Source organism: Achroia grisella, unplaced genomic scaffold, assembly GCF_030625045.1.
Source record: "Achroia grisella isolate CSIRO2021 unplaced genomic scaffold, CSIRO_AGI_Agris_v1 utg598, whole genome shotgun sequence".
In the NCBI taxonomy this organism is placed as follows: Eukaryota; Metazoa; Arthropoda; class Insecta; order Lepidoptera; family Pyralidae; genus Achroia; species Achroia grisella.
In genome coordinates, this window is record NW_026712958.1 from 74,533 (window position 1) to 92,488 (window position 17,956).

A 17,956-nucleotide genomic window follows, 5' to 3' on the forward strand; every position below is an offset into this window, starting at 1 on the left:
GTCAGTCAATAGTGACGGTGTGGTCATCGGTGATGAACTTGAATGGATTACGTCTGGTTGGCGGTATGAATAAGGAATGAAGGAAAGATGGCACCTGGACTGGAGTGGGTTCACGCTTTACTGTGGCTGCTGTGCTGGAACGTCGTGGGTCACCAATTTAGCGTCTTTATTGTTACCGCTATTATTTGTGTTTATGTAGTGTTCTTGTAGCAGCAGCGGGAAAGAAGGAGGTAAAATGATGAGTCCAGATTGTTGCTATGTACATATTTATAATATAGAAATATTTACAATGAATATATAGGTATGTACAAGAAAGTGATTCGGTCTCGAATTGACAGGCCTGTTATTTTATTCTTCTGTCGTAACTAGGCAACGGTGTTGCCGCGCGATTATAATTAATTCGCCACACATGCGAAGTATCTCTATATAATTTGTGAAATTAAACCGTTTCGATTTATTCCAAAATCATGATAATGGGTTGGCAACACAGTTTACTACATTTATGATTATTTGACATTGGACATTCAATTTTTGTAATTTATATTGTAAAACTTTAAGTTCGGCTAAAAATGACTTATATCCAGAGCCTTAAAACATATTAATAAAAAAATCGTCTGACTGACAGGCTTGAACTGCAGAACTGACACTGACTGACGTTTCTTGCCGTGTCGAACTACTGTAGAAAAAGAAAAGACAAAATACATTCGTTTATAACCATACGTTATGTGTAAAATCTCATAATATTAAGTATTTAGTGATTAATTACGTAAATCGAATTTGAATTGTGAATAATGGGAAGCCATCAAAGCCACGAGAAGGCAGGTGTACAGGATGGGAGTGAATCGAGTACTCCGCGAGGAGGATCACAAAGGGGTTCCACATCTCGCTCAGGCTCCGGCGGTGACCTCCAGGGTCTGCAGGAGAAGCCACTACTGTCTATGGTTCCAGTAGAAAATCTGGGCAAGGTGAGTACCGCTGCACAACGTGATATATATACATATTTTAACGTTATTTCTCTATTGCTGACATCAAAACAAACATAAGGAAATATAGCAACCCTGAACGTAACCTTGGTCGTTAATATTTGTATTAATTAACAAGATTATGTTGTGTCGAAAATTTGAGTTGTAGTAGATTTAGATGGAGTTATTCGGTGGATTATATACAGCAGCAAATATAATTTATTCTCAATCTGAGTCAGTTGCACGTTACATATAAACTTAGCAACATGATTACTTATTTTAAATGTGATGGATTACACTTTTTCTTCTAAAAGATTGAAGAAGAAGCTATTTGTAAAATCTATTAGACACATTGAGTGTCTAATAGATTTTACAAATAGCTTCTAATTTCAAATATTTATGTGTTCTGTATAATGTAATGTATTACATTATCGTACTTATTACTGTCCTATTCTAGAAATAGAAGTAATCTTTATTCAAATAAACTCATTACAAGCACTTTTGAATAGTCATATTTTGATTCTACCACTCATTCGGAATGCAGATTCATCACAAGAAGAATGAGCAAGAAACTTGTGTGTTGCTCTTTTTAATAGTTTTTTTTTTATATAAATAATTACAGTATAACAAGTAAGAGGCATGCAATAATCAACATAGAAATCGCTACGCACTAATTATTAGTGTAATCAGATAATATTGTCAGTGCTATGGATTTTAAGTTTTTCTATGAAAACATTATTAATGGCAGCGACAGTAATAATCAGGTGAGCCGCATGCTCATATAACCCCTGTGTTATAAAAGAAAAAACGAAACCATAATTTAATTAATTGGTCTTGATTTAACGAAAGAAAGAATGAAAGAAAAATATTTTATTCAGTGCAATGTAAAAAATACAATATAAACAACAAACGAAAAAAAAAGAGCAAATAAAATGTACATATAATTATACTTAATTTACCATAATTAAAAATAATCATTTTTTACATCCAAAAATGCACTGAAATGGCTCCACTCAGCTTTAATGTATGTCCTAGGTGAACATACAGCTGGTTTTCAGTGGCACCAAAAATATATATATAAAAGGGAGAGAGAGAGAGAGAGCACTTTTTAAAATATTAATGATAGTAATTAAAACAAAATTACAACTAATAAATACAAACCAATACATATAGTAGAAAGAACAAAATAGAATAAAATAACATGAATAAATATAAACATTAAACATATATATACAACTACTTTGCCGTAAGATTTATAGGTTAAATAGTACATAGATAATTCTTGTATAGTTTTTTAAAGGTGAATAATGATTTATACAATATGGACAGTGTTCGTGAATCAATATGGTATGATGTAAGGTCACCACTTTGGTATGCTGTACTTTTCCATATAACTGTTAAGGAATTTCAAAGCCGCTTGTATTTGCAGATCATTTTTCCTTAATATTTTTTTGTTTATACTGATGGAATACGACAGTTTCTCGAAGGGGAATGGATCGATCTCTGCCAATTCGCAAGTGGTTACGTTACATACGTACACCGCGTTACGTCCGATGGTCGCGGGTTCGATTCCTCGCACGACAGAAACATTTGTATTCATGTGTATAATTGTTTGTATCGGTCTGGGTGTTTTCTATATATATATATATAATATAAAAAAATCTACGTATTTGTATTTAGTTATCTAGTACCCATAACACAAGCTTTAGCTAGCTTAACTTGGGTCTAGATGGCGCTGTGTTAATTATCCTGAGATTATTATAAAAAATTTTTTTAAACGGTAGTTTCTTTACATTGTATATTTATATAGGTGTCTATGTCTAACATTCAATGAAAATCCCGTGCATGAACAACTATTGCCATGCACGCGCGTCATTCAAGTAATCATTTAGTGAGTAATAGTATAATTATTACACCTGTATACTCACTACCTAGACTCTACTATAAACAATAAATTATGGAGCGACGCCTCATCACATGATAAAGTGGTGAGGTGATAACCATCGCTACCACGACGTCGATAGTTGACAATAGAAACCTCTGGCTGTACCAACTGTGATAGCAGCAATGGAGATGCATTTATATATATATACTAGCTGTCCCGGCAAACGTTGTTTTGCCTTAAAATAAAAAATAAAAATTTAGGGGTGAACTACCCCTAACATTTAGGGGGATGAAAAATAGATGTTGGCCGATTCTCAGACCTACTCAATATGCTCACAAAATTTCATGAGAATCGGTCAAGCCGTTTCGGAGGAGTATGGGAACGAAAACTGTGACACGAGAATTTTATATATAAGATTTTTTGTCTCTGTATCCACAGATTCGAATTACAAATTCAAAATATCTTTATTCATGTAGGTCTATTACAGACTCTTATGATATGTCAAATCTACCGTCAGTTCGGAATGATTTCGAGATGAGAAGAACTGACAAGAAACTCAGAAATTCTTTTTAAATAAATGTTACACATGTTTACAATAATACAGATTCATTTAAATTTAAATTTGGGATAATAGAGTGATCATTGTGACCAGATTATATCATTGTAGCATTTATTCTGCGCGATTTAACATATCAATCAGCTTATTACTTTAGACGAATGTAATTAAAAATTCTCGCTACGTACCTACCCATTTCAAATAGTCCAAGAGCTCGTGAACTTTTTATATATAACCTTTCTGTAAAGCTAAATTCTGAAATTTTTATATTCATGATTCATGCTGATAATCTTTATATAGTATAAAACGAAGTCGTTTCTGCTGTCTGTACGCTAGTCTTTTACACTACGCAACGGATTTGTATGTAGCAATACATAGTAATTGCGTAAGATTCTATAATAAACTGCCAGAGTCTACGCTAAATCTTACAGAGAAGCAATTCAAATCTTATATTGAACAAATGTTATGTAAAAAAGCCTATTATAAAATAGATGAATTTATAGATGATAGCAATATATAGCAAGAATAAGTTTATTTGCGGACAACGTTATAATTTTAATTTTCATACTGCTTTCTTGATATATGATAGCGTAGCGGCTTTTATATTGATTGCCGCATGCATCCTTATGTAACGTGCGAATACTGTAACTACCATATATATTACATACCAGTCATGCTCACTAAAATGTCCAGACATGTGGCGGCGTGGTGGGCCGGGTCATTGGGCTCCCTAAAATATGGTCGAGCGCAGTGATGGCTGGCTCATCCGTCATACTCGTGAAACGAGTGCTGCTTGTAGGGACTGGTCTGCTCTTATCACTACGACTGATTTAATCTTATTGCATATTTATATTTGACCCAAAAATTAGTGCTTGTTGGTAGTTTGTATTCACACGTTTCGACTTGTAAATGTAAACTTACAAGGATTATTTAAAAGAGCAACACACAAGTTTCTTGCTCGTTCTTCTTGTGATGAGACAGCTTTCCGAACGAGTGGTAGATAAAAAACAAATTGTTATGACTATTCAAAAGTGCTTAAATTAAGTTTATTTGAATAAATGATTTTCTAATCTATTCTATTCTATAGTGTTTAGAGAGGAAGTGAACGGTCTGCTTGCCGGCGACCGTTAAGAATGTCTTCGATAATGAAAAGAGAGCTTGTATAATAATATAAATATATTTGATATTGTTAAATTATTTCATTAAAGTCAGCCGAGCACCTAACATATGATAGATAGATAAATAAAAATTGTATTCACGTTACAGTCACACATACACACAAGGCACTCTAATAATAAGAACAAAAATAAAAACAGATATACACATTACATTAGTGAAGTCAAACAAAATACAATACACAACAAATATATAGATAAAATAAAATGCAATACAGATGACAAAAAAACTGTATGAGTAACGTAGTGTGTGTGTTACATATGAATGTGGATGGTTATAAGGGCAGAGGAAGGCCGAAAAAGAGATGGATGGACTGTGTGAAAGATGATATGGTAAGAAAGGAAGTAAATAACAGGGATGAATGGAAGCGAAAAACATATTACGCCGACCACAAATAAATGGGATAAGGAAGAAGCAGATGATGATAACGTAGTGTGTGTGCAGAAAAAAAAGGCCATATGCTCAATTTACGGTTTGGGTTCCAGGGAGTCTTTGCGAAAGTGCTTTAAGGAATCAAATATACTTATTTACTTCTCGGTACAACCTGAACAGAGCAATACACAAGTTTCTTGCTCGTTCTTCTTGTGATGAGTCTGCGTTCCAAATGAGTGGTAGAATAAAAAAGTAGGTCTTTTCAAAAGTGCTTATATTAAGTTTATTTGAATAAAGATTATTTCTATTTCATGACAATTTGCAAATAAAATTCTTGCCGTATAGAAAGACAGGTTGTTCCCAAATTTTACGAGCTCTCGGTCTACAATATCGGTATGTTTACTTACCTAGACCTATATAATATTTACGAACGGATCTTATCAGAAATCAACGTAGATAATATTGATTCGATTCAACCATTGCAACCATTATCATTCACTCGATATTTACTGGTCAAACACAATCGATCTATTTGTAAAGTCAATCAGTACTTAAGAAAAAAAAAGTATATATATATTTCGTAACTATCATAAATGTAATATATTCCATAATAAATGTGTGCTGAAACGAATTTAGTGTTTATAAAATTGTGTTTATATAACTCTACCTAAAGTGAAACTTGTTTAGTAAAAAAAGTGCGGACATTGGTTTTGTAACCTCAGAAAAAATTACACTCTCGTTAATACATAATATAATACGCAGTCGGTTAAACAGAATCTGTGTTGTTAAAGTTGTGTTTAGATTACTCTACCTAAAGTGAAACTTGTTTAGTAAAAAAAAGTGCGGACATTGGTTTTGTAATCTCAGAAAAAATTACACTCTCGTTAATACAATAATTTAATACGCAGTCGGTTAAATACTTTATAATCTGTTTCATACTCTTGTTAGTGTTCTACGTATACTATAAGTGTTCAATGTTAACTTCAGTTACGAATAACAGTTACGCGCCATTTTTATCAGCAACTAGCTACTCGCCACGGCTTCGCTCGGGTGTTCATGTATTATACACTACACCTTCCCCTTGAAACACTCTATCTATTAAAAAAAACCGCTTCAAAATCCGTCGCGTAGTTTTAAAGATTTAAGCATACATAGGGACGGACAGACAGCGACAGCGACTTTATATTATACTGTGTAATAAAGTGAATATTGCCTTGAATTTATTTCAAGTGCATATTTAATGTATTATCTTATATATAAAATTCTCGTGTCACAGTTTTCGTTCCCATACTCCGCCGAAACGGCTTGACCGATTCTCATGAAATTTTGTGAGCGTATTGAGTAGGTCTGAGAATCGGCTAACATCTATTTTTCATCCCCCTAAATGTTAGGGGTAGTCCACCCCTAAATTTTTATTTCTTATTTTAAGGCAAAACAACGTTTGCCGGGACTAGTGAAGTGTTAAAATTGTAATATAAAATGGTTTAGCACAGTGTTTATGCCGAAGGTAGTTTGGTTGAAGGTTAATTTAAAAAAACCTGGAAGTTATTGTCTAGATTAATGTAAAAATCGTACGAAAATTTGTTGCGATATTTGAAGTAAGCTGAGAAGGAGCAAGACAAAAAATAGGTACTTTGTTATCAAAAGGATTCCTAATCACAAGTCTCGTAAATGTGATCTTTGCAAAAGTAAGCGAAAAAAGGGGAAAAATACAGCAGTACAGGTTCCCAAATAGTTATTGATAGATAGATAGATAAAAATCTTTATTCTGCGTATTATTGCTGCGTGTCACTTCAAAAAAAACATCAAACTTTGCGTACCCCTTACTGTAGCAATAACACCAATATTATGAATGTGATATAGTTTGTGAGTGTATGTGTATGTATGATAGCCGCACGATCTCCTTGATGCAACTTGATGGGTACGCGTACCACTAATTGAGAAACCGTTTTATTCTATTGGAGATAAAAAGGGATATCTAAAAACAAGCCACGTACAACTACATTGAGATGGAACTAGCCAAAATTGAGAGATGGATACCAGCTTTGCCGACGACGAAGAATCTACGTTTCTCCATCGTGGGAATCCAAGTTAGCAGAATTAAAAAGAGGAAGTCTGCATCGCCCACTTGCAAGGTGATTTTTAATAACAATTAACTCAGAATTATTTCAGACTTTGACGGCTTAGGAGTTTTAAGTGGATTGTTAGTAATGTGGCCTAATCCTATTGCTAGCAATGTACCATCAAGTTGATCTCCACGGAAACCATCCCCAACTCCCCTTGGAACCCATCGTGCTAAATTCCCGGTAAATTTGTCACGATGGGTTAACTGATCTGACCTTATCCTCCACTGGTGCCCCTCCAGCGTAAACCGTTAGCGCCGGCGGGTGTACCACCCAATATCATCTACTAAAAACAACTGACGGCCTCGGTAGTCTAGCAGTTTAGCACACAACCTTACTTCCGACGGTCGCGGGTTCGATTTCTCGCATGGCACGAACATCGTATTTATGGGTATGTTTGTATCGGTCTCGGTGTTTCCTATAAGTATGTATTTTCGAAAAAAAATATATCTCATTTGCGACTAGATAGAGTTGTGTAAGTTGATAAAACACACGGGTATAAAAGTTATACACTTAATGTGTTAATAATAATAATAATCTCAGGACAGTTCACACAGCGCCATCTAGTCCCAAGTTAAGCTAGCTAAAGCTTGTGTTATGGTTACTAGATAACTGATACAAATACATAGATATATGTTTTGTGGAAATTACATATACATAGAAAACACCCAGACCAATACAAACAATCGTACTCATGAATACAAATGTTTGCACCGTGCAAGGAATCGAACCCGCGACTTCGGAAGTAAGGTGTGCTAAACCGCTAGACCGCGAGGGCGTCGTATATAAATTTGTAATCTTCTGCTTAAATATTTGTATTATCATTAAATCAAACAGACACGGGTCATTAACTGTGTAGATACGTATAGATTAGCGAATGATGGATCACGCGCGTCATAATCCACACATACATACATACAGCAAACGTTATGTAAACAGTAATAATAATCCCATCAAAAACATAAATGTGAAATGATAGCCGAGTTTAATATTATGATATATGCCTTGATTGTTGACTTCTACGACAAAAGAGATGAGATCTAAATGGGTGCCAAGTTCAATGGTCTGTCCTGAAATGTATTTATAACAATATAAAATATCATTTCATCTTATAACTTAGGATAATATACTGTAGCCTAAGTTCTAACTAAGGAACCGACAAGTAACATGTTTAGAACTTGCGAAGGCTACAGTATATTTCGTATATGAAAACTATCAATGTCATCAACGGATCAATGTCAATTGGTGGTATCGACGTTTTCATAGAATTTTAGTATTCGTCCAGTATAAGTTGAAATATAATCAATTAAAGTGAAAAATTGTAGTAAAATGATAACAATTTACCAGTTTCAGATTTTTTCCTTTATATTCACCTAATTACCTATCTGCATGCCAAATTTGAACTTCCTAGGTCATCTGGAAGTGTGTTATAATTTTGATCTATAGTTGATCAGTGATAAAAATGACGATTTTTGGATATTAATATCTAAATAACCGTTTGAGATATGTTTATGAAATTTGGAACACATATTTATCTCGCAAGTCTCAATATATGAACCAAATTTGACAGGTTTGTGTGAAAGAGTTTTTGAGTTATGAGGGGGTCAAAAGTGGCTCCAAATGGTTCGTGTAAATATACACACGGTGCTATGTATATAGGGTGTCTGTGTCTAACATTAGATCAAATGAACAACTATTGCCATGGAAAGTCGTTTGTTGCCATGGGTACTTCTATATCATTGCAATTACAGTATATAGATTCATTATTATTGTCTACTTATTTTTTTATTTATTTAAAACTTTATTGATTTTGTACAATAGAAAGAAGGAAATTGTTTATTTGGTACACTGAAAATAATTTTAAAATTTTAATGTACATTTTTATATTAATAATTACAGTACCAAATAGGTCTCCGTTCAGCATATGTCGTGACGGGGTGCCATGACGCTGGTTTTCAGCGGATACCTTCGTATATAATAAATATAATAAAATAATAATAATAATACACATACATACATACATACATAAATCTAGGCGGGCTAAATGCTAATAGCAAATATTTTTTATAGGTGTTTTCATCATCGGAGGTGTTAGACTGTAATTTACTCATGTATTTGCAAAAATGTGGCATCAAATTTACCACTTTTAATAGTAAAATCACTAAGATATTGCGACTTTTGCGATTTTATCACTGTCTGTTTGAACAGTAAACTCTAGTAGTATTTCATCAAAGGATTCGCTTTATGGCATCCGAGATAAATTTGATAAGAGACTACCAATTGTTAGAAATCGTTGCCTCGGAAAATTACCAGTGTATATATCATAAATTTTATAATGTAATAAATATTCATAGAAAATTTGCGATAAAAATTTTAAAATTTGTTTATTAATAACTAGCTGTACCCGCGACTTTGTCTGCGTGGAATTTAACTTTATTTTTCTAATATAAAAGTAGCCTCAGTTACTCCTTATCACATTAGCTACCTGCCAATAAAAGTCCCGTCAAAATCGGTCCAGCCATTTCAGAGATTAGCCGGAACAAACAGACAGACAAAATTTGTAAAAAATGTTATTTTGGTTTATGTACCGTATTTATATTTATATGCATGTAGTAAAAAACGGTTATTTCAATATTACAGACATTCCAATTTTATTTATATGTATAGATTAAAAAAAAAATGTTGGGAAAAGTGTTGGGGCACTTGATACGAGACGACGAACTAATTAACAACATTATAGAAGGAAAAATAGATGGAAAGAGAGGAAGGGGAAGACCGAGACAGCTATATCAAGCAGGTTAAAGAAAAAGTTGGAGTCGTGTCGTATCAACAGCTAAAAGGACTGATGGAAGATCGTGGAAGGTGGCGGGAGCTCCACCGACAAGAGCACAGCTCTTAAATTATGAATGAATGAATGAATGTATAGATTAGTGGCTCGTCCTGGCTTCGCCCGGGTGCTCAACTTTGTGAGTTTTTATCACGGCTGTCACATGATAACGTGATGTCCGTGCTCTTCATGTATTAGACGGCAGGTACCACTTGCCGTCCAATAACATCAGTGACAATTAACGTATACTACTAGATGTAGACACCTACATAAGTACATAACGCGAAGAAACTGGCTATTAAAAAAATCAGTTGAAATTCTAGCCAGTTCTTCTCAGTCGAATCTGTCAATGCGAAGAAACTGGCTGTTAACAAAAAAAACAGTTGAGTTTCTTGCCAGTTAAAAAATCTATTCAAAAGAGCAACACACAAGTTTCTCGCTCATTCTTCTTGTGATGAATCTGCATTCCGAATGAGTGGTAGAATCAAAGTATGACTATTCAAAAGTGCTTGTAATGAGTTTATTTGAATAAAGATTATTACTATTTCTATAGTTCTTCTCAATTGAATCTGTATACTGAAGTGGACGGTAGGGTAAAAAATATTAATACAAAACTTTGACGTTCAGAAGCTGCTAAAATGTCCTGCATGAATGAAAGATTTTTGATTGGATTTGAAGTGACCACAACTTACCTGACTGTGAATGAGTAAGCTATATAATTAAAAGACTTTCTTCAACTGTTTCAGCTGCTGGTACAACGGTCACAGAAAGAAGATGGCGTCAACGGGGTCACGGAGAATTCGTTTATTGTGAGTAATCAATATACATTTAATTATTTACTTCAGGCTACTAGGCCCATATTATAAATATCTTTTAGACTGATTTCACGGCACTGAAGACGGCAATCTGCTACGATAGCGCCGATACATCACTCCCTTCGGGCAGTAGTCCTCCTTCATGAAGGTAGTTAGCATATTGGTGGGGATTCGGCCCAGAAACGCCTTGAAACTCTCAATGTCAAGTTACTCCTGGTCCGTATAAATCCTGAGCCCAGTTATTACCGGCTTCGGTGATCTAGCGGTTTAGCACACAACTATACTTCCGGTGGTCGCATGTTCGATTCCTCGCAATATATAATTGTATCAAAAAAATCATACTCATGGTGCAAATAATTGTATCCATGAGTATGATTGTTTCGAGGCGGTCCACCATCTTTCAATATTGACTCCGCACGACTTCCAATATCCAATAAAATGTATTTAAGTATTTCTGTCAGGATCCTTAGTACTTTTTTTCGAATTATTCTAATGCCGTTAGCCTCTATTGGCCTTTACAGCTTCATCGCAGGATAGGGGGCGAGTGCAGATGGCACTCTACACCAAAACGCGAACTTACCAAGCGGCTGAAGGCCATCTCCTCCCTGACGAATACGACCTCAGTCTGTGGGCACCGCTATGGTTTAGAACCTCATCTCAAGTCGTCGTGATTTCGATCCCCATTTTAATTGAACCGGTGATTGATCGAATGGGATAAGCTTAGCATAATTTGGAACTAGATGGCGCTGTGTTATTTCTCCTAGATTTTTTTGTATCCTTTATACCTTGTCGTGCAGAAATACTTGTTCCCAATGTATCCGGAGCTGGCGCGACAGTTCTACAAGTATGTGCACCGGGTAGGCAAGTGCAAGAGCCAACACATCCCGCTGTCCACGTTCCGGCAGCAGTGCGAGAAGATACTCGGCCTCCTCGACGATGCGGTCATCATCGAGACATACGTCAGGTAAGTAAGCCGAGAAATTCAAAGATTTGTTTTGTTTCCGTGTGAAGCCGAGGCGGGTCGCTAGTATATTATACTTTTTCCTTATATAAGTATGACAAAAGTCAAGATTGAATGTACAAAAATACAATTTTTTTAAAAATATCTAAGATAGGTTTAAATATGAATCTTCTCTATTATCTAGAATGTTCGGTGCCGAAACGGACGATAACATGGTGACACCGGATGGCCTTCAGAAACTCCTGTACATTAGCTACAAATTGTCTATGGACCATTATCCTGAAGGACCACAAACCTGTCTTATGGTTAGTATCTTCTTAGAGTCTCAAGGATTTTTACAGTTTTTAGTCAAAAAGTATTAAATCTGTGTAATTTCTGGATGGTTTGTCAAATGAGTCCAACGTTAGACGTTGGTCGTAATACTTTTTTCTTGTGTTAGATTCACAAGACTCTAGCGGCGGTGGTGAATGGCTGCTTCAACAATAAAGAGTCGCATAGCGTGGGCTTCGTGGTGCGCTGGCTCGAGGAACATTGTCACAGACTTATATTCCCCGTCCACAGGTAATATATGGTTTTAATCTGTGTAATCTTGTGAGTTTAATAATATAGCTACGTTTATTATAATTGGAGTTATGGACATGAATGAAATTGCATGTTTTATAGGTGTTTTTATTAAAGTTTAATTGCATTTATGAATAAATTACATATTTGTTATAGTATTTTTATCATTTTGGATGATTAAGTTCTCGGTGATATTTTATAAATATTTCTTAAAGAAGTTATCAGCTCGTTTGCTGTTCTAAGTCGTAAAAAAGAGTAGCAAATAGAAGATTGGACACGTTTATTTTCAGTTTGTCAAGAAGTTTATTCAAATATGTCGGCATGCTGTATGGTTATGTGGTTCTCTTTTATGATTTGAGTGATATCTGGATGTTAGCGTATATCAGGATTATTCTAACTAAGGAATTTGTCCTTTGGAAGAATGGATTTGTGTTTCTCCTGAATCAATTTTTTAGATATTTTATTCTTGTGACTAGACAGTGGTAGCTCCGAGCGGTAGGTCTTTACTGGTCGTTTAAAATTTGCTTGGGTTACGTAAAGCCTTTGCAAGAGCGAGGTCTTCGGTGATTGCCTCGTTCGTCATCTCTAAAGCCGCCTAGATTTTTATGTAAGTCGACAACGGCCACGAGTCGTCGCCATATCCAAAATGGAACACAGTCCGGATCGTGTGCGATGATCACGGAAGCAGGGTCCGTAGTGGTGGTGTGCGGGCAGGTACTGCGTGCACCTGCTGGCGACGCGGCACCGCGACATGGAGGCGCGCGTGGAGTCGAGCGGCAGCGGCGCGGGGCTGGAGCTGGCGACGCCGGTGCTGGAGCGCGCGGCGTGGGCGGCGTGGGCGGCGGCGGGCGCGCTGCTGCCGCTGGCGGCGGCGTGGCTGGTGGCGGGCGCGGCGCCGCCGCTGTACTCGCGGCCGCTGCGCGCGCCGGCGGCGGCGCTGCCGTCGGCGGCGTGGCTGGCGCGGCTGGTGTGCGCGCTGCCGTCGCACTGGGTGCCGCTGTACCGGTCGCGCGACCACGGCGCCGGCGCCAACCGCTTCCTGCACCACTCGCTCGCCTACCGCGGGCCCTCGCTGGCGCTGCTCGCCGCCGGCGACCTGCTCGCGGTGCTCGCCGTCGACTCCGAGTGGCGCGAGACGCACCGCTACTGGGGCGGCCCGGACTGCGCGCTCATGCAGCTGTTTCCCACGTACGTGATTCTTTTTTTTTTATTTCAGACGATTAAGGCGTTGCGACTTAACCTATAGTTTCACTGTCTCTCTTCAAATTGCAACTGTAAAATCCGATCTGCTCTATTGAATATCTTCATTGCCGTGCCTTTATTCTATTATTTCGGCTCAGCTGAATATGTCATGTCCGCCGTAATCATTATATTTCAATGTGCTATTATTTGTCTAAAACGTTTTATGTCATGCAGAATAAAACCAAATAAATTATATTTTGACGGACGGAGCGTAAAGGCAACTAAGCATCACAAGATTACAATTTTAGAAAATTAACATTTAACCTTCGAGGATTTCTCCACCTTATTTTCTCAAATTAAAACTATCGTCAATTCAAGATCCTAAAGTTTTTCTTACTGATGATCTCACTGACTCTGTTCCAATTCCTCATTAGAAGCTAACTGCCAAAAATGGTGACGGGAGTAATTCCCGTCACCAGAATCACGAACGGATACCAATGTTATCAATTTAACAAATCCGGGTACTAAAGTTTGCTCCCCGCCAGTCACCACTCCTAAAAGAACATTTTAACAGAGGAACAGCTGTAAATAAACACGTCGTTGCCGTAGGTTCTCGGTGCTGGAGCGCGGCCCCCGGATGGTGTACCTGAACACGTCCATCCGCGGGTACCCGCTGGGGCTGCGCGCCGGCAGCGACCCGCGCCGCCCGCTGCTGGCGGTCGACGACGGGTTCGACGCCCTCACCTTCCAGGGCGTGCCCTACACGCTGGACGCCGTCGAGGTACGTACGCGACGGGTTCGACGCCCTCACCTTCCAGGGCGTGCCCTACACGCTGGACGCCGTCGAGGTACGTACGCGACGGGTTCGACGCCCTCACCTTCCAGGGCGTGCCCTACACGCTGGACGCCGTCGAGGTACGTACGCGACGGGTTCGACGCCCTCACCTTCCAGGGCGTGCCCTACACGCTGGACGCCGTCGAGGTACGCACTCCACTCACCACATCAGCAACAATCATCACACAGCCACACTCCTCACACTCACCACACTCCTCACACTCACCACACTCCTCACACTCACCACACTCCTCACATTCACCACACTCCTCACACTCACCACATCCCTCACACTCACCACACTCCTCACACTCACCACACTCCTCCCGCTTACCACACTTCTCACACTCACCACACTCCTCACACTCACCACACTCCTCACACTCCTGACACTCTCCACACTCCTCACACTCACCACACTCCTCACACTCACCACACTCCTCCCGCTTACCACACTTCACACTTACCACACTCCTCACTCACCACACTCCTCACACTCACCACACTCCTCACAATCACCACTCACCATACTCGTCACATTCGCCTTTCTTTACATTTGCCATACTCCTCACACTCGCCAGTCTTTACATTCGCCATATCTTCACACTCGCCATACCCCTCACACTCACCATACTCCTCACACTCACCATACTCACACGCACCATACTTTTCAAACTCACCACAGTCATCACACTCGCCACTCTCGACATATACTTCATCATTTTGTATGACCTTCACCTTTTTGTATGACATTTTTTATCGAGAAGAAATCCTAATAGATGCGACCGCCACTCTGCAGGAACGGAGTGGAATAAGTGAAATTCGTTTCACCATAACTCGTTGATGTTTCTCTTCGGTCTGTCAGAGGCCTCGAGAAATACCGCAATATACTACCGATACGTCTGTAGCCTTGGCTCACCCTGTATGATGTTAAGAATAGAAGCCACTTTTCATCGAGATGGTTATATCTGTACACCACACTCATCACACTTATCATACCTATTCTTTACGATGTATCCTACATGTTAGACAATATAGCTCCACGCTGTCTCAATACACCGTGTCACTATATGCTACCACACTCGTCACACTCGTCTCACATCTACTACCTATTTTTTAAGACGTGCTCTACATGTTAGATACTATATCTGCTCGCTGTATCAATACACCGTGACGTCACGTTCGTCACAATTGTCAATCTCGTCACATATGTCACATCAACACTTATTTAGTAGTGTTGTATTATACAATTTGTTAAACAAGTTACTTTCTCGTCAGGTGTGGGGCTGCGGTGACCAGGCGTCGCGGGAGACGCAACTCGAAATTAAGAAATGGCAAGTTCGAGAGGCCGAGAGACAACGACAGGTATATATTAATAATTATTACTAACATTGAAATAATCTCTCAGGACAATTCACACAGCGCCATCTAGACCCAAGATAAGCTAGCTAAAACTTGTGTTATGGGTACTAGATAACTGATACAAATACATATATAATTTTTTTTTTTCGTAAATACATACATATTATACATAGACAATACCCAGACCGACACAAACAACCATACTCATGCCGTGCGAGGAATCGAACCCGCGACCATCGGATGTAAAGCAGTGTGCTAGACCGCTAGACCACCGAGGTCGTCAACGTCGTGAAATGCAATCAAATAATTTAAAAATGAATATTTCTGTAATCCTGTACTCATTTGTAAGGAATAAGAGCTGAGTTTCTTGTCAGTTCTTGACTCGAAAGCACTCTGAACTGACGGTAGACTTTCCATATCATAAGAGTCTGTAATAGACCTAGTAGTCGGCTGTGTGTTGATTTGATTTGAATATTTCAGGTGAAGTTATCAGCCGCCGACTGGATCGAACACCCGGACCGCTATCTGCTGGAGCTGGCCGGCCGGCCGCAGTACAACAACTCGGCCAGCTAGTCCCACGAACCCCACTAGTGGGCAACACTAGCTAACGGCGCATGTGACCACGCGGCACAAACTTTATAGTTTACAAGTCGCTCCATGTACGGAGTTATAAGTGCGAGTGTGTTTTACAAGAACTGTGCATGTAAATGTAAAAATTGGGAGAGAGAATAATGAATTTCATTTCAAAATATATATTGTATATTCAAATAAGTCCATACAAAAGGCTTTAGACAGTACATTTTTAGTTATCATCATCATCGCAGCCTGGAAGACGTCCACTGCTGAACAAATGCCTCGCCCAAAGATCTCCACGACGATCCTGCGCTGCTCGCATCCAATGCCTTCCAGCGATCTTGACCAGATCGTCGGTCCATCTTGCTGGAGGCCTTCCCACTCTGCGTCTTCCGGTCCGCGGTCGCTACTCGAGGACTTTACTGCCCCAACGACCATCTGTCCTACGAGCTATTTGTGATTCGATATTCATTTTTAGTTATGGTTCCAATCAATTGCTTCTTGCTGAATATAGGTGTACCAGGGTGGCAAATAAAATTAACTTTTATTGTTAAAGGTATTGATTTTATATATGTAAAATACCTTTTATCAATCTGATGATGTAACACTGCCTGTACTTAATATTTATCCAAATACTTATATTAAGTTTCGTAGTGAACACTACAACATACAGACGGATCTATTCACCATAACCAGAATACTTGCTATTACAATTAAAAAAAACCTAGTCTGTATAAATTTTGTACATATTCTTTGGCAATCTAAACCGAGAGAACTTAAATGACCAAAGTCAATACATAAATCAGTTAAAAGAGTGCAAGTTTTAAGAAATCAAGAAAGTAAACACTATGTTTGCTTAATAATACAATTGTTTAACTCGAAAAAAACACATGATCGAGGCGACCAGTTGTGCTATTACAGTTGCCAAGTTCCTTTGGCAACTAGAATAAGTTGCCAAATTTCGGTCAAAATATATTAAATATATATATTGGATGCACAATCGCTGGTATAGAATAGACAAATCATTTATTCAAATAAACTTACATTGAAGTACTTTTGAATAGTCATCACATTTTTTTAATCTACCGCTCATTCAGAAAGCTGTCTCATCACAAGAAGAACGAGCAAGAAACTTGCGTGTTGCTCTTCTAAATAATTTTATTATTTTTTTTCTTTACATTTTTAAGTTTAAGTGTGTGAATACAAACTACCAATTAGCACTAATTCAATTAAATACTCAAATATAGGTAATTATTGAATATATAAGCCTTTGTTTAAATATATTTTGACCGGAATTTGGCAACTAGAGTAGTACAATCAGTAGCTTTGTTGAAGTGTTTTTCATGTTAAATAATTGTACACAATATTATTAACACGAAAGAAGACTCGAAAACAAAAATATAAAATGAAGGAGTGAAACTTTAAAGGTATTCTATCAAAAATCTATTTTAGTTAATGTAATGAAGCGATTTTATCTTATTCATGATTACTTGTGTAGTGAATTGGATAAGTTTCCTGGCAATGTTATTTTGTGATTATATTAGTGCCTTATATAATAATAACTATTCGCTCGCGTTAATTTATCCTATATATAAATTCCACCCCTATCTTAGGGGTGGAATTTATCAAAATCCTTTCTTAGGGGATGCCTACGTCATAGTAGCTTTATTCATGTAAAGTCTCAGCCATCGGGCTGAGTTTAAAATTCTCAGTTTAAAATTGACAAAGTTTCATACATACTTTCATCCCCTATTTTATCCCCTTGG

The 17,956-nt window shown here is 37.9% G+C and overlaps 1 protein-coding gene across 1 annotated transcript; it reads left to right on the top strand.

Annotated features, from left to right (window-relative positions):
• Nucleotides 1-661: 661 nt before the first annotated feature.
• Nucleotides 662-16,617, top strand: LOC131848850 (uncharacterized). The gene is made up of 9 exons (XM_059198798.1): nucleotides 662-965; nucleotides 10,648-10,710; nucleotides 11,514-11,680; nucleotides 11,862-11,982; nucleotides 12,117-12,238; nucleotides 12,953-13,426; nucleotides 14,030-14,201; nucleotides 15,534-15,620; nucleotides 16,098-16,617. The coding sequence occupies exons 1-9, from the start codon at nucleotides 792-794 to the stop codon at nucleotides 16,188-16,190; spliced, it is 1,473 nt and encodes a 490-aa protein (XP_059054781.1). The 5' UTR covers nucleotides 662-791; the 3' UTR covers nucleotides 16,191-16,617.
• Nucleotides 16,618-17,956: the final 1,339 nt, after the last annotated feature.